The sequence below is a fragment of the Microcaecilia unicolor genome, chromosome 1, assembly GCF_901765095.1.
Source record: "Microcaecilia unicolor chromosome 1, aMicUni1.1, whole genome shotgun sequence".
NCBI lineage: Eukaryota > Metazoa > Chordata > Amphibia > Gymnophiona > Siphonopidae > Microcaecilia > Microcaecilia unicolor.
In genome coordinates this window covers 687,861,281-687,886,978 of record NC_044031.1, presented here as the reverse complement: position 1 = coordinate 687,886,978, position 25,698 = coordinate 687,861,281, and the positions used below count along the sequence as shown (strand labels likewise).

General features: G+C 44.1%; 1 protein-coding gene across 3 annotated transcripts in view; it reads left to right on the top strand.

The window, feature by feature from the left end:
* USP3 (ubiquitin specific peptidase 3) overlaps positions 1-25,698 on the top strand; it is an 85,356-nt gene that overhangs the window by 29,360 nt on the left and 30,298 nt on the right. For all 3 annotated transcript variants that reach the window (XM_030188221.1, XM_030188227.1, XM_030188236.1), the window contains 2 exons: positions 11,701-11,784; positions 14,192-14,270. In XM_030188221.1, coding sequence (XP_030044081.1) covers positions 11,701-11,784; positions 14,192-14,270 — 163 coding nt within the window. The remainder of the gene's footprint in view (positions 1-11,700; positions 11,785-14,191; positions 14,271-25,698) is intronic.

Genomic DNA, 25,698 nt, shown 5'->3' with positions numbered 1-25,698 from the left:
CTTGGAAATAAATGTCATTTTGTACTACCAAATGATCTGTCCAGATGCCCATCATTCCTGTCCACTTTGCCGAGGGTATATCCTAGTCACTTATTCAGGACAATTTTTGTTTTGTTGTTTTTCTCCCTTGTATTTAATCCTGCTGGGTATCTGAGTATGAAGTTACCAGATTGTTTGGGAGGCGGGGTTAATTTTTCACTTTGCAGTTTACATGTTATGTTGTAAAGATACATTTTTCTATACTGAAGCAATGAACTAGCATCATGTCTGTTCTCCTTTGATTCTTGATTAAACCTACTTCCCCAACTTCCTTCCTTCCTTCCTTCCCCTATTGTGTTCATGGAACAGAAGAATACAGTACAGTATGGTAACAGATACCTCAGTTCAATATACACCTTGCCCTATTTCAGCCTTTGCTTACAGTTCCCTTATCCCCTCATCCCTCCTCCACTTTCTCCTTATGCCAGGTCTCAAATGGTGGCCACCGTTTCTTATGGAATGCTTGCTCTGGGGCCTGTAGGCAGTTCTCATTTATTATATACACTATATAGTCATTGCACCACAAATTTTATTGTTGGGGGGTGTCTCCTCTTCCAGTGCAAAGCAATTTCCATTCTTGCAGCTGCTGTACCTATCAATAGCAATTTGCACGTATTATTCATACCTTGTGGTTTCACATTGAGCAAAAAAAGTCCAGGGATCTGCCTCTGTTTTTCATTCTTTTTACCTCCTTCCAGAATCTCTTTATTTTCAGGCAACCTCACTACATATGAAATAGTCCTCATTGACTCTACATTCACACCAGCATCTTGCTGAAGCGGAACTGGACATCCTACTCGTTTTCAGTGGATATTACATAAGAATAGCCATACTGGGTCAGACCAGTGGTCCATCTAGCCCAGTATCCTGCTTCCAGCAGTGGCCAATCCAGGTCACAAGTACTGGCAGAAACCCATTCAATACTATCCATCCCAGGGCAAGCTGTAGCTTCCCCCATGCCCATCTCAGTAACAGACAATGGACTTTTCCTCCGTCGATAATACACTGAAACCTTCTGCTCAGTGTGCTGCTGCGGCTAGGAAAGCGAATAGAATGTTGGGTATTATTAGGAAAGGAATAGAAAACAGGTGTGAGGATGTTATTATGCCGTTGTATCGCTCCATGGTGCGACGGCACCTTGAGTATTGTGTTCAATTCTGGTCGCCACATCTCAACAAAGATACAGTAGAGTTGGAAAAGGTGCAGCGAAGGGCGACTAAAATGATAGCGGGGATGGGATGACTTCCCTATGAAGAAAGACTAAGGAGGCTAGGGCTTTTCAGCTTAGAGAAGAGACGACTGAGGAGAGACATGATAGAGGTATATAAAATAATGAGTGGAGTGGAACAGGTGGATGTGAACCATCTGTTCACGCTTTCCAAAAATACTAGGACTAGGGGACATGCGATGAAACTACAGTGTAGTAAATTTAAAACAAATCGGAGAAACTTTTTCTTCACCCAACACGTAATTAAACTCTGGAATTCATTGCCGGAGAACGTGGTGAAGACGGTTAGCTTGGCAGAGTTTAAAAAGGGGTTTCTTATAGGACAAGTCCATAAACCGCTACTAAATGGACTTGGGAAAAATCCACAATTCCAGGAATAATATGTATAGAATGTTTGTACATTTGGGAAGCTTGCCAGGTGCCCTTGGCCTGGATTGGCTGCTATCGTGGACAGGATGCTGGGCTCGATGGACCCTTGTTCTTTTCCCAGTGTGGCATTACTTATGTACTTATGAACTTGTTCAAACCCAGATAACGCTAACCGCCATTACCACATCCTCCAGCAGTGAGTTCCAGAGCTTAATTATTCTTTGAGTGAAAAAAATATTTCCTTCTATTTATTTTAAAAGTATTCCTATGCAATTTCATTGAGTGTCCCCTGTTCTTTGTACTTTTTGAATGAGTGAAAAATCGATTCACCTTCACCCGCTCCACACCACTCAGGATTTTGTAGACCTCAATCATATCTCCCCTCAGCCGTCTCTTTTCCAAGCTGAAGAGCCCTAACCTCTTTAGCCTTTCCTCATATGGGAGCAATTGTTTTACTTTGTCTTTGTTTTCCACTGTTGCTGACGATATGGACAGTTTCACCACTGTCTTAAATATCTCCTTGCTACTCGGTCCCACCAGTTGTCTTTCTGCTATGCGTTGGTGCATATCCAGCTAATATTTTCTGCTCTCACTGACAGTCTATACAACTTCGAAACCAATCTGTTGGTCCCCTTGCTTGCCTGGGGTCTGGTTTTTAAGTCTGCCTGGTTGACCCTTTCTGATGGTGCCTGATTTTTTAGATCAAAACTCAATTTTAACTCCTCAAATCATGTTACTTGTTCTGTCACCCAGTGGAATAGCTAAAACTGAATAGGCCCCTATAATACCATCTCTCCCAAGGTGGTGCCAGTGGCGTACCGAGGGCAGGGCGGGGGGTGTGGTCTGCCCCGAGTGCACGCAGCAGGATGGGTGCAGGGAGCAGCTGGGCGGCTGTTGGCTCAGCTGGTTCCCTGCTCCCTCTGCTGTTAATTCTTGTTCTGCGCGGCTGCTCCCAGCAGGTAGGAAGAATGCATCTGGGGGGGGGGGGGGGGGGGGTGGAGCAGCGATCTGCCCCGAGTGGCAGCCGACCAAGGAATGCCACTGGGTGGTGGGGAACACCTTCAGAGTTCCAGTAAACAAACTCTGCCAAAAGCAAACGCATTCCAAACCTATATAGAAAACCTGTCATACAGGGTATGGCCCTGGCCAAAGGTCATAGCAGAAAAACTGAATCTTTTGCTTTGGTCAAATGTGGGTATCTCCTTACCATCCTCAGCAGCAAAGACCATTCTTTGTATTTGCTGATTCAGAGGAACTGCAAGAAATTGCTGAATCTGAAAGAGTTGCAGGAGCAAATTGAGAAATAGTAGCACCTCGCCAGGTCTATATTGTATTCACCCAGATCCTTTGACACTAAATGTGACTACTCTGACACATTTTTTTGTTGTTACATTTGTACCCCGTGCTTTCCCACTCATGGCAGGCTCAATGCGGCTTACATGGGGCAATGGAGGGTTAAGTGACTTGCCCAGAGTCACAAGGAGCTGCCTGTGCCTGAATTGGGAATTGAACTCAGTTCCTCAGGACCAAAGTCCACCACCCTAACCACTAGGCCACTCCTCCACTCCGTTTATTTCAACAAGCTGTTTGCAGCATGCAGCAAAAGAGTGTGCTTAAGGAGCAGGGCCTAGTCAGTACACTCTCCTTTTAAAGTTTTTAATGAGGTGATTACATTTGCAGATGATACAAAACTATTCAAAGTTGTTAAAAGACATGGGGACTGTGAAAAATTGCAGGAAGACCTTAGGAAATGGGAAAGCTGGGTATCCAAATAGCAGATGAAATTTAACGTAGACCAATACAAAGTGATGCACATTGGGAAGAATAATCTGAATCGTAGACTTTAAGTAGTCCAAAGGAAGACAACAAAAATGTGGGGCTTGTGCCAAAAAATGTTTAAGACCTCAATAAGTATACCCTAGAGGAAAAAGGTACGGGGAGATGTTATATAGACATTTAAATACTTGAAAGGTAGTAATATGGAAACAAATCTTTTCCAGAAAGGGGGAATGGTAAAACTAGAGCCATGAACTGAGGTTGCAGGGTGATACACTTAGGAGTAATATCAAGAGATTCTTTTTCATGGAGAGGATGATCGATGCCTAGATCATAGTAACATAGTAGATGACGGCAGAAAAAGACCTGCACGGTCCATCCAGTCTGCCCAACAAGATAACTCATATGTGCTACTTTTTGTGTATACCCTACTTTGATTTGTACCTGTGCTCTTCAGGGCACAGACCGTATAAGTCTGCCCAGCACTATCCCTGCCTCCAAACCACCAGCCCCGCCTCCCGATCTTGACTAAGCTCCTGAGGATCCATTCCTTCTGCACAGGATTCCTTTATGCTTATCCCATGCATGTTTGAATTCCATTACCGTTTTCATTTCCACCACCTCCCGCAGGAGAGCATTCCAAGCATCCACTGCTCTCTCCGTGAAAAAATACTTCCTAACATTTTTCTTCAGTCTGCCCCCCTTCAATCTCATTTCATGTCCTTTCATTCTACCACCTTCCCATCTCCGGAAAAGGTTCGTTTGCGGGTTAATACCTTTCAAATATTTGAAAGTCTGTATCATATCACCCCTGTTTCTCCTTTCCTCCAGAGTATACATGTTTAGTTCAGCAAGTCTCTCCTCAGACATCTTGTAACGCAAATCCCATACCATTCTCGTAGCTTTTCTTTGCACCGCTTCAATTCTTTTTACATTCTTAACAAGATACGGCCTCCAAAACTGAACACAATACTCCAGGTGGGGCATCACCAACGACTTATACAAGGGCATCAACACCCCATTTCTTCTGCTGGTCACACCTCTCTCTATACAGCCTAACAACCTTCTAGCTATGGCCACCGCCTTGTCACACTGTTTCTTTGCCTTCAAATCCTCAGATACTATCACCCCAAGATCCCTCTCTCCGTCCGTACCTATCAGACTCTCCCCGCCTAACGCATACGTCTCCCGTGGATTTCTGTTCCCTAAGTGCATCACTTTGCATTTCTTCGTATTGAATTTTAATTGCCAAACCTTAGACCATTCTTCTAGCTTTCTCAGATCCTTTTTCATGTTTTCCACTCCCTCCCGGGTGTCCACTCTTACAGATCTTAGTATCATCCGCAAATAGGCAAACTTTACCTTCTAACTCTTTGGCAATGTCACTCACAAATATATTGAACAGAATCGGCCCCAGCACCGATCCCTGAGGCACTCCACTACTCACCTTTCCCTCCTCCGAACGAATTCCATTCACCACCACCCTCTGACATCTGTCCGTCAACCAGTTCCTAATCCAGTTGAATGAGTTGATAGACAAAAACAGTGACGGAATTCAAAAAGGCGTGGGATGAACGCAGAGGATCTCTGATTCAAAACTGGATGGTATAAAAAAAAAAAACCAAACAGAACTTGAAATGACTGCGTTTGTGTGGATGTGTCGCATGATGCTTAGATGGTGACTGGCTGTGAAGAACTAGGGCCTATACCGGGCAGATTTCTACAGTCTTGTCCCATAAATGGCAATCCAGTTTAGGACAGACTGGAAAGGGCTTTGACGGCAATTCCAGTAGTTGGAATGTAAGGACCGTGCTGGGTGGCCTTCTATATCGCATTCATTGTTGTTTAATCATGAACTGATAATGAGTGTGATTGTTGGGCAGACTGGATGGACCATTCAGGTCTTTATCTGCCATAATTTACAATGTTACTGTGTAAATAGAAATGCAAGATATTAAAGATGCACATTTCCCAAAGCTGACATATTGCAATTAATTAAATAAAAATGCTTTTTTCTACCTTTTGTTATCTGAGCATTGGTTTGTTCCCAGTGTCTCGCGTCTCTTTTTTTCTCAACTTGTTCTGGGGTCTTCTGTATATGTCCATCATCAATCTTCCCTCTGCATTCCTACCTGTCCTGTCCAGCTTCTCTCCTCTGTGTCCCTATCGTCTCCCTATGTTCAGCATCTCTCCTCTGTGTCCAGCAAAGCTCCTCTGTGTTCTTGTCCCTATGCTACCTCCTTGCGCAGCATCTCTTCTCTGTGTCCCTGACTTTCCCCATGTCCTGCTTCTCTCCTTTCTCTTCCCCTCTTCCTGCCAACATTACCTCTGACCCGTCTCCCTCCCTCTGTTGGCCCAGCGTGTCTCCACCCCACCCCACCCCCAGTCCAGTCTGTCTCTCTCCTTCCCTGTGGTCCTCCAAACTCGCAACATGTTGCCGGCATAGGCACTTATGAAAACAGGCTGCCTCCGGCCAACCCTATTAGAACATTTTCTCTGCTGTGTCCCTTCCTATGGTTGGGATGTGGCAGAGGAAAAGCTCTGGTGAAGCTAGCTGGAGGCAGCTTTGTTTTCATCACTGCCATCACTGTGTTGTGCAGTCCCTCTAAACACACAAGGAAGGGAAGGGCATAGTTAAAGGAGTGATACTGGACTTTGGGGTGGGGGGGGGGGCAGGGGTTCAACAGCAGACAGCTCCTACCACTGGGCGGCCCTGAGGTTTTTGCTTGGCTCGCTCAGTGGTAGCTACACTACACTTCTGCCCTCCCCAGCTAACTGACCCAGACTTTCTGATCTCTTTTCTTGTCATGGTCTCTGTCTCATATCTGTTCTAGTGTAAACTCGGGGTTAAATCTGATTGGTAGAAATCTTGCAAATCTTTTATTCCCCCTCCCCAAATCTTTCTACTTAGTGCTCCCACCCAAACCTTTGTCGCTTAGTTGCAAAACAGATTCTCTGTGTTAGGGGCTTTGTATTTAAGCATATCATCCAGATCAGTCTCTCTGGTCTCAGACATCCCCTCTCTTACCTGTTCAGTTTTTACCTGTGGTTTAACCTGCACTCGTCCTCTGATTAAAAATTAACCTCATTTGTGCCACTTCATAGTAAGATTTTTTTAAAACAAGGGCTCCCTAGGCATAGGCGGCCACCACCTCCTTTCATTGTACATAATATCTTTCTCAGCGCACATGGTGGTCTCTTCTTTCAGGTGAAAAAAAATATTCTCTTTTGTAACTGTTTGATCAGAATCTGTTAGTCATAAGAAACATAAGCCTGTGCAAAATGTTCATTTTCACTGTGACTGTGCATTCTGCCATGACATATTTAAGCTTTCCCACTTCACCAAATCATTTTGTGTCTCCCTAAGAAGTGGTATATAATTCAGCTAAGAGTCTAGTGACCAATCTGCCACTAACTTAACTCCTAAATGCCTGATAGATTCTTTTGCCCAGGCAAAGGGAAAGGAGCTCCAAAGCCATAGCCTCCAGATTGTTCTTCAGACTTATATTTCGTGCCTCAACCCTTCTCATGTTTATTTTGTAACCTGACACCCTACTATATTTTTTGTGTTTCTTGTACAATGATTGGCAGTGTGGTAAGAGGTTGGCAAGCTGTAAAGATCACGTCATCTCCCAATTACGCCGTTTTATAATTATCCTCTGCTACCTGCAGACCTTTGATATCCTGGTTCTGCTACTCAGTTGCTCTCTGACTTTGGCAAGTAAAAGTGGTGATAAGGGACATCTTTGTCTTATGCTCTTCTGTACTCTAAAAGCACTCGAATAATCCCCCTCCCCCCCCCAATTACTTTAATCTATGCCCGCCGCAGGGTTATGTATAATGCCTTCACCCATGAACTTTCTCCCACCCACCCCATTCTTCTCAATATATGAGTCATACAATCCAGTTCTACTCTGTGAAATGCTTTTTCAGCATTGAATAATAGTAGCACCATCTGTATGCCTGCCTGCATTCTTAGCTCTCCAAATTAAGGATTTTGCGAATATTGTTAACTTGCTTGCCCTCCCCCCCAACCTATACCAGTCTCATTATAACTATCTGTAGACAGCTAGCTAATACTTTGGCTAAGATCTTCGCATCCAAACTAATCAATGAGATTGACACCCTTCCCTGGTTTGGGGATTACTGTACTACCAACCATATTCATGGATTCTGGTAGCCTCTCCATGCACAAAATAGCATTAAATACCATTACCTTTGGTTCTACTAATTCTCTCCTAAATTTCTTATAAAGTTTAGCTTATAGACCATCCAGTCCTGAGACTTTGCTTTCTTTCAAAGGAACTAGTAGCTTGTCTCCTCCAAACTGACCCCCTCTTCCTATAAAGTTATGTGTAGAATTTTAAGGAATTCTTCCTCATACTTTCACTGTCGAGCACCAATCTTTCTCCTGCCTTTTTGAATGTTAACAATTTGCTGTTTCTTATCTGAGTCTTGTTTTTGTATGCTAAGAACTTGCTTGCCTTGTTGCCAACTGGGATTTGATATCCTTGTTTGCCAACCTCATCAGCTCCCTTCTGTTAGCTTCAAGTTCCTTCAGCACATTACTCACTTCCTGGTCAATGATCAGACGTAAACTCAGGCGCTAGAGGCTGTTAGCGCCATACTAGCGCCTGCGTTTGCTACCGCCCCATGATCAGAGCCCCTGAGCGCATGAAACAACGTGCTTGCGGGCTCTGAACGCAACTAGCATGCAAAACAGGGCTCTTGGCACAAGTAGCATGCAAATGCATGTTAAACCTATTCATCCCCAATGATCAGTGACCAGCGTGCCAAAGATTCGCTCGCTGGCTGCGGCAAACCCTACGCTTGGAGCTGGCGTTAGGGTTTGCAGACCATTGGGGAGGAATGGTGAGCTCTGTCCAGCATGCATTTGAATGCTAGCAGGCCCCTATCCCCACCAATGCAGCAACCCCCCGCAGGAACCGACGACCTGACCGATGCCCCACCACCACCACACACACACACTGGACCACCAGGGACTCCTTACAAATGCTGGGGGGAGGGGGGTAAGGGGTCTGGAGACCCACCAGATCTCCAGTCCTCCCAGCCCCCGTTTTGCCTTGGTTGGGACAGGGGTAGTTGGGGTCTGGTGGTTCCATGGACCTCCAGCGCCTGTGTTTGACAGGTCTGGGCTTTTGAACATGGCAACCTCAGGCACAATCCTCCCACACTTCTACCCCATGATCAGAGAGAATTGCGTGCTTACATTTGCATGCAATTATCTCCGATCATAGGTCCAATATTGCCCAGTTCTGTTCCTGCGCTAGTTTTAGAGCGCTGTTTGGAACAATGCGGGGCTTTTGATTATCTGCCCATTAGGCTTGCTAGTGCTTCCCCTCTAATGCCCTGATCTTATCTATGTCCATCTCCTGAACTACCTTTTTGCTTCTTCCAGCTTGCTGCTGCTGTTGCCACTAACTTCCCCCTCACCATTGCCTTCATACTATCCCTGAGTGCTCCCTCTTTAACCTCCCCTGTGTCATTTACTTCAAAATACTCTTTAATTCCTTTTTCTCTTTGTTCACATACCTCCCATTCATCCAGCAACAATTCACTCAACCTCAAAAACTGTAACTCCGATTCTACCTGTCCCATCTCCAAATATTATCCAGACAGTCATACAATCTGTGCCACATTATCTGGTCTGTTTCCACCTCCTGTACCCTGTGCAAAGTGTTAATATGAGAGATGTGGTTTTTTTTTTTTTTTTTTTAGAACAACCTTACGGGGTCAGGCCATTTAGCCCAGTATCCTGTTTCCAACAGTGGCTAATCCATGTCACAAGTACCTGGCAGAATCCCAGATAGATGGACCATTGGTCTTGACCCAGTATGGCAATTCATATGTGGTTAGGATAGGTCTTTCCTGCTGTATGTGTTGGGGAGGGGGAGTAAAAAGTATAATTGTGCATTTCCCCTTTCTAATTCTCCACACACCTACAAGGCTAAAAGCCTCTATCAAACCCTTTAGCTTCTTCCAGTGATATCCCTTCCCCATAGCTTCCTCTCCTGAATTGTAGCTCTGGGGTCTAGTGTTATGTTGAAATCAAATTAGCTCCCACTATTAGTGGTTCATTACCTCATCCCAGCAATTTCTCTTGCACATCATTCTCCAATGTGTGTTCAGGAAAAAGAAATCAAGACTATTTCTGTTCCAACTAGCATTAACTTTACTATAGTATACCTGACCTTCGGCTTGGTGGAGAGGGGACAATGATATCTTGAGTCTTTTCACCAGTTGGTTGAGGTTCAATGGGGGGACCAATGTGCCTTCTGCCAACTCAAACACTATGTGAGATCCTTAGACCCCATTAGTTTAAAATCCAAGATAGGGGATAAATTGAGGAGATATTTTGATTCGGTGGAGGCCAACAAGTTGAGTATTTCGGGCCTTTTTAAAGTGACTCTACCCTTGGAAGGGGGCAAAGATTTTCAGATGGTTAAAATGAGATGGGAGGCGGATCTGGGAAAACCGCTCTTGGAGTGGAATGTGGCTGGTTCCAGGGATGTAGCCAGACCTGACAATTTTTTTTTTTTGGTGGGGGGCAGAGTTAACTTGAGGGGGCACGAAGCATATAGGTGTGAGTAGTGCTTGGTGTACTCCTAAATAATGCCTTACAGTGCACTTGATAACAGATTTCCAAGTAAACCACATGCACACTTATGGAAACCTTGGAAACACTGACATTTTTAAATGAAATTGCATTATCCCATAACTTAAACTTTGCCATTATAGTAGACTTGAAATTGGTCAGCCTCTCAACACACATCGCAGTATCCTGGACAATAATTACTACAGTGGCACATATCCCTCAACTTTGCTTTATAACAAACATAAAATGCCTTATTAAACTATATTAATAAAACAAGGTTTTTTTTGTCCCTTCCTCTGGTTCTACTGCTTTCTCTCCTTTTTTAAGCTGACATTAACCAGTTCAAATCCCTGGAGTTTCTGACAGTGTTCCTTTCACCCCCTTCTGCTTAAGAAGGAGCAGAAAAATAAAGGATCAATTATAAAATGATCTAAACATTTGTTTACTACCTGGGTGGTACCTGGGGAGTTCAAGAAATATAGCTGCTCACAGGTTATAAAATATAACTGCTCACAGAGCCACGGTAAAGAGATCTTTTTCTCTCCTCTCCCTGGCTGAGACTGGTGAAAATCTAGTACCTTCAGGCTAGATTTGAAATCCATGGCCAATCAGAGCGCAGAGCATCAATTTTGAAAGTAGCTGCCAAGTGGTACTGCAGATTGCCTTTCCATAAGCTGAAACTGGAAGAGAGAAAGTCTTTTTTTGCAACAGCGTTAAAACTCAAAACAAACACCATTTGCTGGCCAATTAGGAGAAATACATTTTATGAAATAATACAGTTTTCAGGCTCAGAAACCCACTGTTTCGTCACAGGCAGTATATAAGAAAATTAAATTAAAAAATAAATAAATGGTGCTTAGTGCTAGCTGCCAACCACCTTTGCTATGGCTGTGAGACTGGTGACTCCTTCTTTTTCTTCCTCCTTTGCCGGCATTCAGAAGCTGCAGAGTAAGGAGCTAGGCTGGGGCAGAAAGATTGGCAGTTTCTTGCTTGTTGCTTGCTTATGGGCTAGGAGGAGGAAGCAGGGGAGATGTCCTGCGCTTTCTATTCTCTTTGATTTTATCTGTCTTTCAGAGGGAGGCTTTATATTCTATAAACCTCTTTTCCCAGCTCTCTGTGTCCATTAAGCTAATAGAACAAGTAAGCCAAACTTTGCTTGATAATGGCAGAGAGGGGAAGGGGCTTTTCACTGAGCTGTTTCTTTCCTTTTTTTTTTTTTTTTATTTTGTCTTTGGTTACTGCATTCATAATTTATGCTTTTAAGTTGCCATTAAATACTAGATTCATTTAAATGCTTGCTTATGTAATAGTTCATTGTCCTGTCATCAAAATGATAAAATAGAGAACTGATTTCTAGTCCTTCTCCCTGTTATCTTCTTTTAAGGCTTGTAGTAGAATAAAGATCCTAATGAATAAAATATTCAGTTTTCTACAAAGACTGTTGCAACAAAGATCTTCTAAGAGAATTACAGTAGGGAATAAGAAAAACTGATGTGGTGGTATATATATAAATGGAAGATTTGAGCAGTACACCCCCCCCCCCCCACCCCCACATCTTGAAATTGCCTGTTCTTCAATCTGTATTTGTAACAAGACCCTGATACTTAATAGCAGTGATAAATGGTTTCTTTGAATTAATTACCCTTATTCATCTTTAATCCTTTTCTTGCAGTTATCAGTGTGATGATTTTGTAGTTAATGATACCAAGCTGGGCCTGGTACAGAAAGTCCGAGAACATCTACAAAATCTAGAGAAGTAAGTGATCTGCTGTACGTCTGCCCAGGGAAGCACAGCAAAGCCAAATGTGTTTTTCTCTTCAATCTTATTTAATATGTGCATAGAGAAAATCCTCTACCAGCAGGCTTATTTTCATGTGTCCAATACTACGTGCCTTATAAATCCCTACAGCGGTATGCAGAGATGGCATTTTTTGCCCAAGGTTTATACTGTATCCTGTTAAATTACTACTACTAACAAACATTTCTAAAGCGCTACTAGGGTTACACAGCGCTGTACAATTCAAACATAGAAGGACAGTCCCTGCTCAAAGAGCTTACAATCTAAAAGACAAGAGAACAATCTAGAGGACGAGTGAACAGTTAATCTGATAGGGTGGATAGATTGGGGTATTTTATATTTCTTGAGCGGTTAGGCGCCGAAGGCAGCATTGAAGAGGTGAGTTTTAAGCAGAGATTTGAAGATGAGTAGGGAGGGGGCATGGCGTATGGGTAAAGGAAGATTATTCCAGGCATAGGGTGAGGCAAGGCAGAATCCTGTTAAATTATTTTTATTTATTTGTTACATTTGTACCCCGCACTTTCCCACTCATAGCAGGTTCAATGCGGCTTTGCTAATTATAGCGCTTTAAGGTATAAAAACATCACATAAACAATAAAGTTCAAGAAAAAGGTTTATTTCAACTGTCCTCCCTATATACAGCTTACATAGTGGTAGGATTGCAAAGTAAAGTGTAGAGAGTACAGGCTAAGCTTAGCAGAGTAATGGAGATGTGTAGGTAGGTAATAATATAAGGACAAAAGGGGTAAGGTGGTAGGAGGAGGTGCTAGTTTTAGGCTAGATAGAGATAATCAGGGGATAGGGTCAGGGTAAGCATAGTGAAAGTTGGAGAAGACGTGGTCTGAGTCATTGCTGTTGTTTCAGGATCAGGTAATGAATAGATGGATTTGTAGAGTTAGGACGTGGCGTTTGGGTAAGCTTCCTTGAATAGCTCACATGAGCTGGCAATTTATTGAATCAATCATCTGTATAGGGTAACATTTTTTGTTTGGTCACCTCCACTGTTTTTTTTTTCTAGAGTAAAAAGCCATTTCTAGGCAATATCACTCATCCCACATTTTGTACTTTTGTATACATATAGCATTATAGGATGACTGGTATGAAAGTTTCAATGCTGTCAAGATAGATCTGTGTGTGTTTCTCACCTGCTTGTGAATTTGTACATTTTTCTTGTTTGTTTTTCCTCCTCTTTGTGAATCATCTGGATGCAATTCCGCGCCCCCTGCCCTCATAAAATACAAGCGCCCAGTTCTTTACATTTTGTCTTATTTTTCCCCACCACTTATATTCAGGATAGTTTAAGAAAACTGCAGCATTTTACTTTTCCTTACTAATGTCATAACATGTATATTTTTGAAAGCTGTCTTGTTTAGAGCACCCTTTTCTTATATGGATTTAAGTGAATTGGGGTTTTCTGTACTAACAGTCATGAGAAAACAGTCTTAGAATGTTTGTCATTGATTTTTAAGTGTCTGCAATTAACTAAGAATTAAAGGGGTCTTTTTACCAAGTTGCGGGGAAAAGGGCCCTACGCTGCGGTGGGGGCCATTTTCCCCCACACACCAGGGCCTTTTATTTTATTTATTTGCTGCATTTGTATCCCACATTTTCCCACCTATTTGCAGGCTCAAAGTGGCTTACAATATGTTATAACGATAATCACATTAATGGAATAAGAATTACAGAATATTGTTACAAATAATGTGCATAAGAATATCATGGCAGTCATAATAACGGAATAAGAATATCAGAACTGTTACAAATAAAGTGCATAAGAATATCATGTAGGATAAGTAGATAAAGCATAACATAATGAGATCAGGCCAATATGTAATATTCAGTAATGAAGGTGTAATTAAAATGAACAAATTAGAAGAGTTCCAAGTAGTTGTATCTGGTGGTTTAGGAATCAGTTCATTTTATACCACAGCGGGTAAAAAGAACCCAGTCACACAGGGCTCCTGCGCCAACCCGGTGGTAACCAGGCAGCGCGCAGCAATGCCTGATTTCTGCTGGGTTATTGCTGCGCAAGCCATTTCTGGGGTGGGGGGTTCTTTTCCCCCTGGAAGTGGCGCGTGCTTAGGGCGGGACTACCGCCGGCAAGTCCACATTGGGCTTACCGCCACTCTGTAAAAGGACCCTAAAGCTTCTATTCCAAGAAATTAACAAAAAAAAAAATAGGTCAGCATGAACAAAGGGGAGAATAGGAATAAGATGGAGAGTCGAGAAGCAGTCTAGGTAATATTAAAAAGTGGTGTGGCTGTCTTAACATTGGAATTCATATAAATTGTCTTGGACCTTGATTTTGTTAAGCTGTTATCTCTACAGATCAGTAAATATATATATAATTTTTTTTCCACTTCAGCTCAGCTTTCACAGCAGACAGACATAGGAAAAGAAAATTATTGGAAGACTCCTCTCTTACCAAGTTAGTGAAAGTAAATGTAAGTTAAGATTGTGAGAGGTTGATTGAACGTGAGTTGGAAATACTGTGTGCATGGTTCAGATGAAAATCTTTGGTGGTGATACCAAAGATTTTTGGTTTTGGACCCAGTAATTTATCTTGTTACTTTTGGGATCCCAGCACAACATGGAACGGTTCTGTATTGGGCTGCGGTACCGAGAGTCTAGCTGCAGCTATATCCCATTCCAGCAACTAAAACTAGCTGTCACAGTGACCATTCAAAACCAGTGGCTGCAAACTATGGCTCTCTGCAAATCCAAGCTAGTATAGAAAATAGCGCCAATAGTAGGTGTCACAGTGCAGACTTCTGTCCCCCAGGGCCAGTGAGTGCTGTTTCCAGAATGTCCCTAGCAGAAGTGTAGTCGGGTTTTGATGTCAGGGAGCAGGCCTTGTGTAATACTGGCACTGGTGCAAAGCTGAAGGGCTGATCCACATAGAAACGGTTTCATTCAAAATTCGTTTGGGTCAGATCAGTGGCGTTCCTAGGCTGCCTGACACCCTGGGCGGATCGCCGATGCGCTCCCCTCCAGTGAAATTACACCCTCCCCCCCCCCCCCGGGTGCATTTTTACCTTGCTGGGGGGGGGGGGTGCCGCGCACCTGTTGGCCGAGTCCACTCATTCCCTCCCTGCTGCTCCCTCTGCCCCAGAACAGGAAGTAACCTGTTCTGCGCAGAGGGAGCAGCAGGGAGGGAACAAGCGGACTCGGCCAACAGGCGCGCGGCACCCTCCCAGTGGCGTGCACCCGGGGCGGACCGCCCCCCCCCCCCCCCTTGGTACGCCACTGGGTCAGATGCTGCTCCCCTTGCACCACCCCTCCCCCACTATACCTCTGGTCCCTAGCCCTGACTAGTCCAGAGAGCAGAAAGCTGCCCAGATCTCTCACATGACTGTGTATAACCTTGCCACTGAGCCAGAGGACTAGCCCTTCATGCTGAGTGTTTGATATAAATGCATTCCCCATTAACTTTTCCAGTACAAATGTAGCATTGCCTAGGTCGAACAAAACGGAAATGCTTTAGGTCTTTCCACTGGTTTGGATCTTAGGGCCCCGTTTACAAAGGCACGCTAGCGTTTTTTAGTCCGCGCAGAAATTAGCGCACGCTAACCGTGTAGGCACACACAGGAATATTATGAGCGTCTACATGGTTAACGCGTGCTAAAAACGCTAGGGCGCCTTTGTAAACAGTGCCCTAAATGTTTGAACTGTACAACAATACTATAATCAGTTTTAAATTCAACCCATTGTAATGTAGCAGGTGAGTATCTTTTGTAGAATGGGTCATTATAATAATGGTTCTGTCTTACTTTATATTGAAAAGGTAAAAACTGAAATGTAGACAGCTAGTTTAGATAACAAAACAACAAAGACCCAGAAAGTAGCAGCTTCCTGTTGCACAGGGCTTGTGGCATATTGAATGTCATTTTTAAAAAAACACCTTTTTAGTTTATTTTTCCAGTGTTAGCTCAGTGTGTTTTTTAACTATATTATGTATGTTTCAGTAAATGAAGAATAGCTATTCCAAGGGAAGTCAGATGTACATGTTTTTCTAGTAATATCAAAAATAGATCTGCATAAATAGAAAGCAAAAAAAAAACAAACCAGAAAGGCAATAATCTAGTGTTTTAGGATACAATGAAAGCTCACTCGGGAGAGACAAAATGTTCAAAAAAACAACCCACTTCTAACCAATGACTTGTTATTACTGTACTCAAAGGGTATAATTTTATAACAGGGTGCCTAGCAAGAAAAAGCGGGGAAAAAAAGTATTTATTGTAAGCCTGTTTAGAGATCAATCCATAAAACTCTAGTAATGCACTTATCTATTGTTCAATACATTTTTCTATTAACTTAGTTCATTGGACCTTCATATAGGGTAAGTATTATTCACCACTAATAGTACTGTATGGTGGAGTTACTTATATAACTATAATTATTGGTCCACTCTCCAATATTCAGAAATCTTCTAGTAGTAATAAATTTCAAATGCTTATCTGAGTTATCATTTTTTTTTCTACCACCATCTTCCCCATTTTGAAAGTTACCTAACATATGTTTCAAGCTGTTCATTCTCTTTCAAGGACTCTGGTCCAAATCTAACAGATGCTGGCGACTCCAAAGAAAAAACATGCCGCCCGATATTTAAAATGGTTTGACCGCCAAAACAGCACTTAACTGGCTATCTGGCGATATTCACTGTGGAGCCAGCTATGTTTGACTGCCATATTTGGCAGCTACTGTAGGTGGAATAACTTTGTCTGGCTCCAACTTGATCGCCTAGTGCTGAAAATTGGCTTGGCCGGTTAAGTTGGGACTGGTCAAATTTAAACCGGACATTCAATGCCGGTCACCGGAAACAGCCTGGCATTGAATATCCGGGTTCAGCGCTGACCGCAGGAGACAGCCCGGCTTTCTCCCGCCGTCTGAATATTGGGGTCATGGTGTCATGTGCATGTATGGCCTTAATAGGTCCCTAGATTCATCTCCAGTAGAACACAAAAGGTGTCTGTAGTTGTCAGTAAGAACTGGCACATATTCAGGCACCAAAGGGATAATTCTCAAAAGGTCATGTAAAGCTTGGCACTGGGATGATGCACGCTAAGGGTGAATTACATGTGTACTTCCCATTATAGAACACTAGTTTAAGTCCTAAGTTATGCGCCTATCTTTAGACGTGGGCACTTATGGCACCTCAAAAGCTGATGTAAATTCTCATGCCTAACTGCTCTGTCTTATAATCATAAGAACAGTTATACTGGGTCAGACCAATGGTCCATCAAGCCCTGTTTCTGTTTCCCAATAGTGGCCAATCCAGGTTATGAGTACTTTGCAGAAACCCAAATAGTAACAACATTCCATGCTTCCAATCCCGGGACAAGCAGTGGCTCAACCCATGTCCATCTCAGTAACAGACTATGGACTTTTCCTCCAGGAACTTGTCAAAACCATTTTTAAACCCCGGTACGCTAACCACCGTTACCACATGTTCCAGAGCTTAACTAGCCTTTGAGTGAAAAAAATATTTCCTCCTATTTGTTTTAAAAGTATTTCCATGTAATGTCATTGACTATCCCCCAGTGGCATAGCTACGGGGGACCACGGGGGCCTGGGCCCCTCCAAATTGGCTCTGGGGCCCCTGGTTAGGCATAGAGTTACAGTTGAGCTGAACAGTAGGTAATCATTGTGAGCACATAATAAGCGGAGAAAGGGAGGAGGCAAGGGATAGGGAAAAATGTTTATTTGGTCATAATCTGTGATAATCCATTGATTCTATATGGTCAGTTGTAGAGTGCGGTTGGTTCGATTTTGTTGTCTGTGAGATCTTGAGGTGTTTCCTAAACGTAATGTGGGGTGTTAGGGACCTTAGAGATTCGGCAGGGCATTCACCTTAGAGCTTAGATATGGGAAGTTGGCAGCATAAACGGTTTTGTAGATAAGTTTGTGACAACTGGGGGTAGTGAAGGGTCAGGTAATTCCTCTCCTCTTTTAGTGTGTTCTTGAAGGGGTAGGATGAACATATCTGATAAGTAAGCAGGAGCTTTGCCGTGGATTATGAGCCAGACCATGGTACAGAGTTTGAAGGTTATGTGAGCTTTGAGTGGGAGCCAGTGTAGTGCTTGTAGTAGTGGGGTGGCTCTTTCATATCTTGGTTTCATGAGAATGAGTCTGGCTGCTGTATTTTGGACTGTTTGGAGCCTCTTTATGATTTGCTTTTTGCAGCCCAAGTAGAGAGCGTTTCAGTAGTTAGGTGTGTAAGAACAGTGGATTGAACAATGAGTTGAAATACTTTAGTGGGGAAGTTGTTTCTAATTCTCCTGAGTTTCCACTTCATGTGGAATGTGTTAATTATAACCTTTGTGACCTGGGGTTTGATCATCGGTGTTTTGATCGATGATTACTCCCAGTAGTTTGCCCAAGAGGGAATATGTGGTCCTGTCGATGGTTATGTTGGGTGAGGGGTTTTGTTTGTGTGGTGATGTTATTACCAGGAATTGAGTCTTGTTTCTGTTGAATTTGAGCTTGAAGGCGATGGCCCAGTTTTCTAGTGTGTTTAGGCTTCTTTTGATTGTCTCTGAGATGTCTTTGATGTCATTTTTTAAATGAGATATATGTGGTCACATCATCTGCATATACAGTGGGGGAAATAAGTATTTGATCCCTTGCTGATTTTGTAAGTTTGCCCACTGACAAAGACATGAGCAGCCCATAATTGAAGGGTAGGTTATTGGTAACAGTGAGAGATAGCACATCACAAATTAAATCCGGAAAATCAAATTGTGGAAAGTATATGAATTTATTTGCATTCTGCAGAGGGAAATAAGTATTTGATCCCCCACCAACCAGTAAGAGATCTGGCCCCTACAGACCAGGTAGATGCTCCAAATCAACTCGTTACCTGCATGACAGACAGCTGTCGGCAATGGTCACCTGTATGAAAGACACCTGTCCACAGACTCAGTGAATCAGTCAGACTCTAACCTCTACAAAATGGCCAAGAGCAAGGAGCTGTCTAAGGATGTCAGGGACAAGATCATACACCTGCACAAGGCTGGAATGGGCTACAAAACCATCAGTAAGACGCTGGGCGAGAAGGAGACAACTGTTGGTGCCATAGTAAGAAAATGGAAGAAGTACAAAATGACTGTCAATCGACAAAGATCTGGGGCTCCACGCAAAATCTCACCTCGTGGGGTATCCTTGATCATGAGGAAGGTTAGAAATCAGCCTACAACTACAAGGGGGGTACTTGTCAATGATCTCAAGGCAGCTGGGACCACTGTCACCACGAAAACCATTGGTAACACATTACGACATAACGGATTGCAATCCTGCAGTGCCCGCAAGGTCCCCCTGCTCCGGAAGGCACATGTGACGGCCCGTCTGAAGTTTGCCAGTGAACACCTGGATGATGCCGAGAGTGATTGGGAGAAGGTGCTGTGGTCAGATGAGACAAAAATTGAGCTCTTTGGCATGAACTCAACTCGCCGTGTTTGGAGGAAGAGAAATGCTGCCTATGACCCAAAGAACACCGTCCCCACTGTCAAGCATGGAGGTGGAAATGTTATGTTTTGGGGGTGTTTCTCTGCTAAGGGCACAGGACTACTTCACCGCATCAATGGGAGAATGGATGGGGCCATGTACCGTACAATTCTGAGTGACAACCTCCTTCCCTCCGCCAGGGCCTTAAAAATGGGTCGTGGCTGGGTCTTCCAGCACGACAATGACCCAAAACATACAGCCAAGGCAACAAAGGAGTGGCTCAGGAAGAAGCACATTAGGGTCATGGAGTGGCCTAGCCAGTCACCAGACCTTAATCCCATTGAAAACTTATGGAGGGAGCTGAAGCTGCGAGTTGCCAAGCGACAGCCCAGAACTCTTAATGATTTAGAGATGATCTGCAAAGAGGAGTGGACCAAAATTCCTCCTGACGTGTGCAAACCTCATCATCAACTACAGAAGACGTCTGACCGCTGTGCTTGCCAACAAGGGTTTTGCCACCAAGTATTAGGTCTTGTTTGCCAGAGGGATTAAATACTTATTTCCCTCTGCAGAATGCAAATAAATTCATATACTTTCCACAATGTGATTTTCCGGATTTAATTTGTGATGTGCTATCTCTCACTGTTACCAATAACCTACCCTTCAATTATGGGCTGCTCATGTCTTTGTCAGTGGGCAAACTTACAAAATCAGCAAGGGATCAAATACTTATTTCCCCCACTGTATGTAAGGGTTGAGTCCTTGTTTGTTGAGAGTCTTGGCTAGAGGAGCTGTCATGATGTTGAAGAGAAATTGAGGATCCCTGTGGTACTCCTGATTGGGCTTTCCATGTAGAGGAAAGTTTGTTTTTCATTTTGACTTGGAGAAAAGGCGGCTGAGGGGAGATATGATAGAGGTCTATAAAATAATGAGTGGAGTTGAACGAGTAGACGTGAAGCGTCTGTTTACGCCTTCCAAACATACTAGGACTAGGGGGCATGCGATGAAGCTACAAAGTAGTAAATTTAAAATGAATCAGAGAAAATATTTCTTCACTCAACGTGTAATTAAACTCTGGAATTCGTTGCCAGAGAATGTGGTAAAGGCAGTTAGCTTAGCAGAGTTTAAAAAAGGTTTGGACTGCTTCCTAAAGGAAAAGTCCATAGACCATTATTAAATTCGACTTGGGGAAGATCCACTATTTCTGGGATAAGAATTTATACTTTTTTGGGATCTTGCCAGGTATTTATGACCTGGATTGGCCACTGTTGGAAACAGGATGCTGGGCTTGATGGACCTTTGGTCTGTCCCAGTATGGCAACACTTATGTACTTATGCACTGGAGAACTGCTCCATTTACGCCAATCTTGTCAAGTATTCTTATTATTAAGGTGCTGAGGTCGACCATGTCGAAGACCAAGGACATGTCAAATTGTAGTAGTAGTAGTATGTTTCTGCATTGACTGATTTCTCTTCTGAAGTTGCCGATGAGTGCGATTAGTGTCGTTTCTGTGCTGTGGTGAGAGCTAAATCCTGATTGAGAGTCGTGGAGTATTGAGAAGTTGTGCAGATACTCTGTGAGTAGCTTATTGACAATGAGGGGCATAATCGAACGCAAACGCCTATCTCCATGGGCGTCTATCTCCGAGAACGGGTCCGTGAAGGGCGGGCCGAACCGTATTTTCGAAAAAATGGACTTTTTTTAGCAATAATGGAAACTAAAAACGCCCAGCTCAAAAACGTCCTAATCCGAGCCATTTGGTCGTGGGAGGGGCCACGGTTCGTAGTACACTCGCCCCCCTGACATGCCAGGGCACCAACTGGGCACCCTAGAGGTCAGTGCGGTGGACTTCAGACAACGCTCCCACATGCATAGCTCCCTTACCACGGGTGCTGAGCCCCCAAAACCCACTACCCACAAATGTACAACATTACCATAGCTCTTAGGGGTGAAGGGGGGCACCTACATGTGGGTACAGTGGGTTTTGGAGGCCTCCCATTTACCAGTACAAGTGTTACAGGTAGGGGGGGATGGGCCTGGGTCCGCCTGGCTGAAGTACACTGCGGTACCCACTAAAAGTGCTCCAGGGTCCTGCATACACGCAGGCCTCTAGGACTTGTTGCTGCTGTATAACATTGGCACACCAGTTGACACCTGAAGACTAATCTCTCCGAAAACGTCCTTTATTGGAATAAGCACGTTTACTCACAGTTAACTGCAGAGGTTGTGCCCCACTGGCGACGAGTCTCCCTGGTACTGAGATTAGCAGTAGGTCCGAGCTGGCAGAATGCTGTACAATGCCCTCTTTCAGCCACATTCAAGGTAAGAACTAAGTTCTGTAAAATGGCTAACACATGAAAGGGATCTAAAACTGGCTTACAAAAATGGCCACTACCTCATGGACTACTGGAAACAAAACAGGGCACACTCTGACCCAGTACACAGGGGGAAAAGCACCATGGGAGTAGAGCCTACCAACTACCAACATCGTGAGACTGTAACACAAGCTAATGAAATCACGGAGCCCAATACCCTACACCCACCACAATGCAATGCTGATGTGATCCTGTAGTGCACCCGAGAGCCACATCTGACCCAGGGAAAGGCTGTGAGAGGATCGAACACGTTCTGCTGTCATGGAGGTGGGTACGGAATTTGAGGCTGGCATACAGGCTGGGAAAAAGTTTTGAAAGTGGGGGTTTTTTTTGGTGGGAGGGGGTTAGTGACCACTGGGGGAGTCCGGGAACGTCATCCCAATTCCCTCCAGTGGTCATCTGGGCAGTTGGGGCCCTTTTTTGGGACTTGTTCGTGAAAAAAAAGGGTCCAAAAAAGTGACCCAAAATCACGGCAAAAACGCCTTTTTTTTTTTCCCGATTATCAGCTAAAGACGCCCATCTCTCCTCAGCTGATAACCACGCCCCAGTCCCGCCTTCACCACGCCTCCAACACGCCCCCGTCAACTTTATTTGTTTCCGCGACGGAGTGCAGTTGGAAACGCCCAAAATCGGCTTTCGATTATACCGATTTGGGCACCTTTGCGAGAAAAACGCCCATCTCCCGATTTGGGTCGAAATATAGGCGTTTTTCTCTTTCGAAAATAAGCTGATTAGTTTTCTAGTAATTTGGCAATAAGGGGTATGGAAGCCATTGTTCTGTAGTTCTTGATGTCACTTTTACTTGATTTTGGATTTTTGGGAATAGGCGTTAAGATAATACCTTTTTCCTCAGGGAAGACGCTTGCGGTTAGTAGCTCAGTTAAGTAGGCTGTGATGCTTTCTTGGAATTGGGCAGGATGTTCCTTAAGTAAGTAACTGGGGCAAATATCCAGTGAGCAGTGGGATTTGGTTGTTTTGTGAAGTATTTGCTGAATTAGTGTCATATTTGGGGGTGCGAATAATCATGATCTGTCTGTGTGGAACGTCTCCAAGTCAGGGTCATTTATCTGAAAGGAGGCTCTCATTGATGTTTTATCTTCAAAATAGTTACCTAGTTCTTGTACTCCAGGAGGGTTTACTGTTTTGCATGTCAGTTGATCTGTGGTTAGAAGCGATTATACTATATAGTTTTTTTTATGTTTTTGTAATGTGAGCTAATTATTTGCCTGTAGTGGTTGAATTTGATCTCAGTTTCACTTTGTATTGTCTGAGTTTTGATTTTCAGGGGGGTTTTTTTCCATTTGTGTTGTGTTTCTGCCATAGCCTTTCAAGTTTTCTGCATTCTCTTTTTTATTCTTTTAGTTCGTCTTTATACCATGGGTGCACCTTGGTTTTGACCATTTTCTTCATTTTCAAAGGTTGTGTTGTTGAGGACTGTCAGGCATCTGTCCTTCCAGGATGTTAGGAACTGTGAGGAATTGCTGGGTAGCGACCAGAAATTGGAATGAATGTTGTTCCAGAAGGTTTCATTGTTGATTCTGCCTCGGGATATGTAGGTTGTATGGGTGGTTATGGTTTGAGTGGAGGCTTCCTTCCTGTTGAGGGTCGCGAAGAGTTTGAATTGGTCGGACCATGGTGTTTCTTCCCATGTATGTCCTTGTGCGTTATATGGTGTGTTTTTTATAGGCTATTAAGTCAAGAGTGTGGCCTTTGTTGTAGGTAAGTTGGGGGGGCTATTAGAAGTTCTATTGTTGAAGGAAATTGTAACATTCTTTGGCGCTTGTGTCTTTCGTGTTTTCTAGGTGTGTGTTTAGATCACCGATTAGCAGTATGTTTGAGTGTGATGAGCATGTGTTGGAGATGAAGTCGGTAAAGTCTTGATAGGAGTCTGACCTGGTGGTTTGTAGAAGAGGAAGCAGCAGAGTTGATCTTGGAGTGTGTTGTCTCGTATTGTGCAGGATAGTATTTCGAGTATTGTGCAGGATAGTATTTCGAGCTGGGGGGAGCTGAATTTGGAATGAGTTCTGTTTTGAGAAAGGATTTGAAGATCACTTGCTATTCCATTTCCTTTTTTCCTGTGTCTTGTAGTGTGTAGGATTTTGTATCCTGGAGGGCAGATATAGTTTAGAATGGGGTTGTTTTTGTGACAGATCCAGATTTCTGTATTGAATAGTTCTCCTAGGCTTTCCTCCTCTATCCAGTCTCTGATGATTTCTGTTTTGTTCACTACTGGTCTGGCGTTTATGTATGTGATAGGTATTGGTAAGTAGGAGGGGGGAGTCTTGTTGTTCCATCTAATTTTGATGAGGTTATGCTTGGCAGCTTTGTTTGGTTTTATATTTGTTGCTTTTGCCTTGTTTCTGTAGATTTGGGCTATAGATGTTGTGCGGTAGCATGAGGATAGGGTGCACATGGGGAATGATTGGGATGTTGTGTATGATGTCTGTGTTGAGGTTGGGTGTGCTGTGGGTGTGGGGAATTAGTAGTGCGATTAGCATTGTGTTGAGGTATATGTGTTTGTTATAGTTTTGGTCATCTTCTCTGTGGTAAGGGTTTCGCTGTCATCACCTGGGTCAGGGTTGCTGCCACGGCTTGATCTGGGTTGGGCGGAAGGCAGAGTGGTTGGGAGAGTAGTAAGGGGATGAGCGGGAACCAAGAGCATGTGAGGGAGAGAGGCAGAATTTTTCAGTCGAGATTTTGTGACTAATCCTGTCATCGCATATGGTTTGTAATGGGTGGTCATCCTGAGGTCTTTTGATGCTCTGTTTCTCTGTGGTGTGGTTATTCACATGTCCCTCTTGTGGGTCACTTCACTGCTACTGTTCTGTTTCTGGGAGTTGGGGACTGGGTCGTGTGGGATTTCTTCTTCTGCTGTAAGGGTCCAGTGTCACTGGGAAGCAGCTCTCTTTCTCTCTGCCAGATCAGTGGGTGAAGTGGGCAGTCAGTAGATATTCCTCAGATGAGCAGCTCGGTGATATCCAACCGGGTCTAGTAGTTATGAGGATGAATCTCCTGTTCTAGGCTGTGTCAGAATCTGTTGGCACCTCAGCAGGTTATTGGTCCAGTATCGTGGGATGGCACTGTGCAGTGGCGCAGCGGTTGAGCAGTGGAGAGGAGCCCGCCTTTGCCCTCTTGGCTAGGTTGTGCATGGGGCTCTCTTCTAGCTTCTCAGACGGCTGATTGGCAGATTGGGTTGCCAACTTTCCCCACCTCCCGAGCTTGCAATGCCAGCTCTCCCTACCTCCCGGGTTTCCGGCGATTGTCGGTTCTCCTCTCCAGAGCCTCCAACACGTGAGAGGAAGATGGGACTCGTCCATTGCGGCCCGCTCAGCCAGCTGTTCAGACGCGACAAGCGGGGTGGCCGGCTCTCAGCACCTCTCATTCCTCCGGTGAGGGGACGCCTCCAACAGCGGTAGTGCCAGATGACCTATTAGGAAGTGGTGAGTGCTATTGGCTTGATCCGGTCCCAGGGCTCTCGTGCGGGTCCCTCAGCTGCCGACCACACGAGACAGGTCCAGGCCCTTGGTCAGGCACCGCGCTGGGCAGACCGAGTTCGGAGTGGCAAGTGCCGTTGGCACATTTCTGAGAGTTCCGGGGGTGGCCTTGGCTGCCAACCACGGGTGCTCACAGCCGTGTGTTTCCAGGCTCAGCCTACAAGCAGACACCTCACCTCCAGTCAGTCACCTGCTGGTCGCCCTCCACTGGTTGCTCTCGGTCGGGCGTTTGATCGCGGCTGGGGTAAGTCAGGCCTGCTAGGGTCCACGAGCTAAGTGGCCTCGTCTCTGCTATATCTCCCCTGTACAGTTTTTCTTCCAAAGTAGACCTATTTAGATCTAGATCATTAAGGCGCTCATTTTCAAAGCACTTAGACTTACAAAGTTCCATAGTAACCTATGAAACTTTGTAAGTCTAACTGCTTTGAAAATACGCCTCATAGTAACTTTGTAAGTCTATGTGCTTTGAAAATGAGCCACCTCATCTGTTCCAGTATGGTTTATGACACTGACCATTTTAATAGCTGTCCTCTGGACCAACTCCATCTTGTCTAAATCT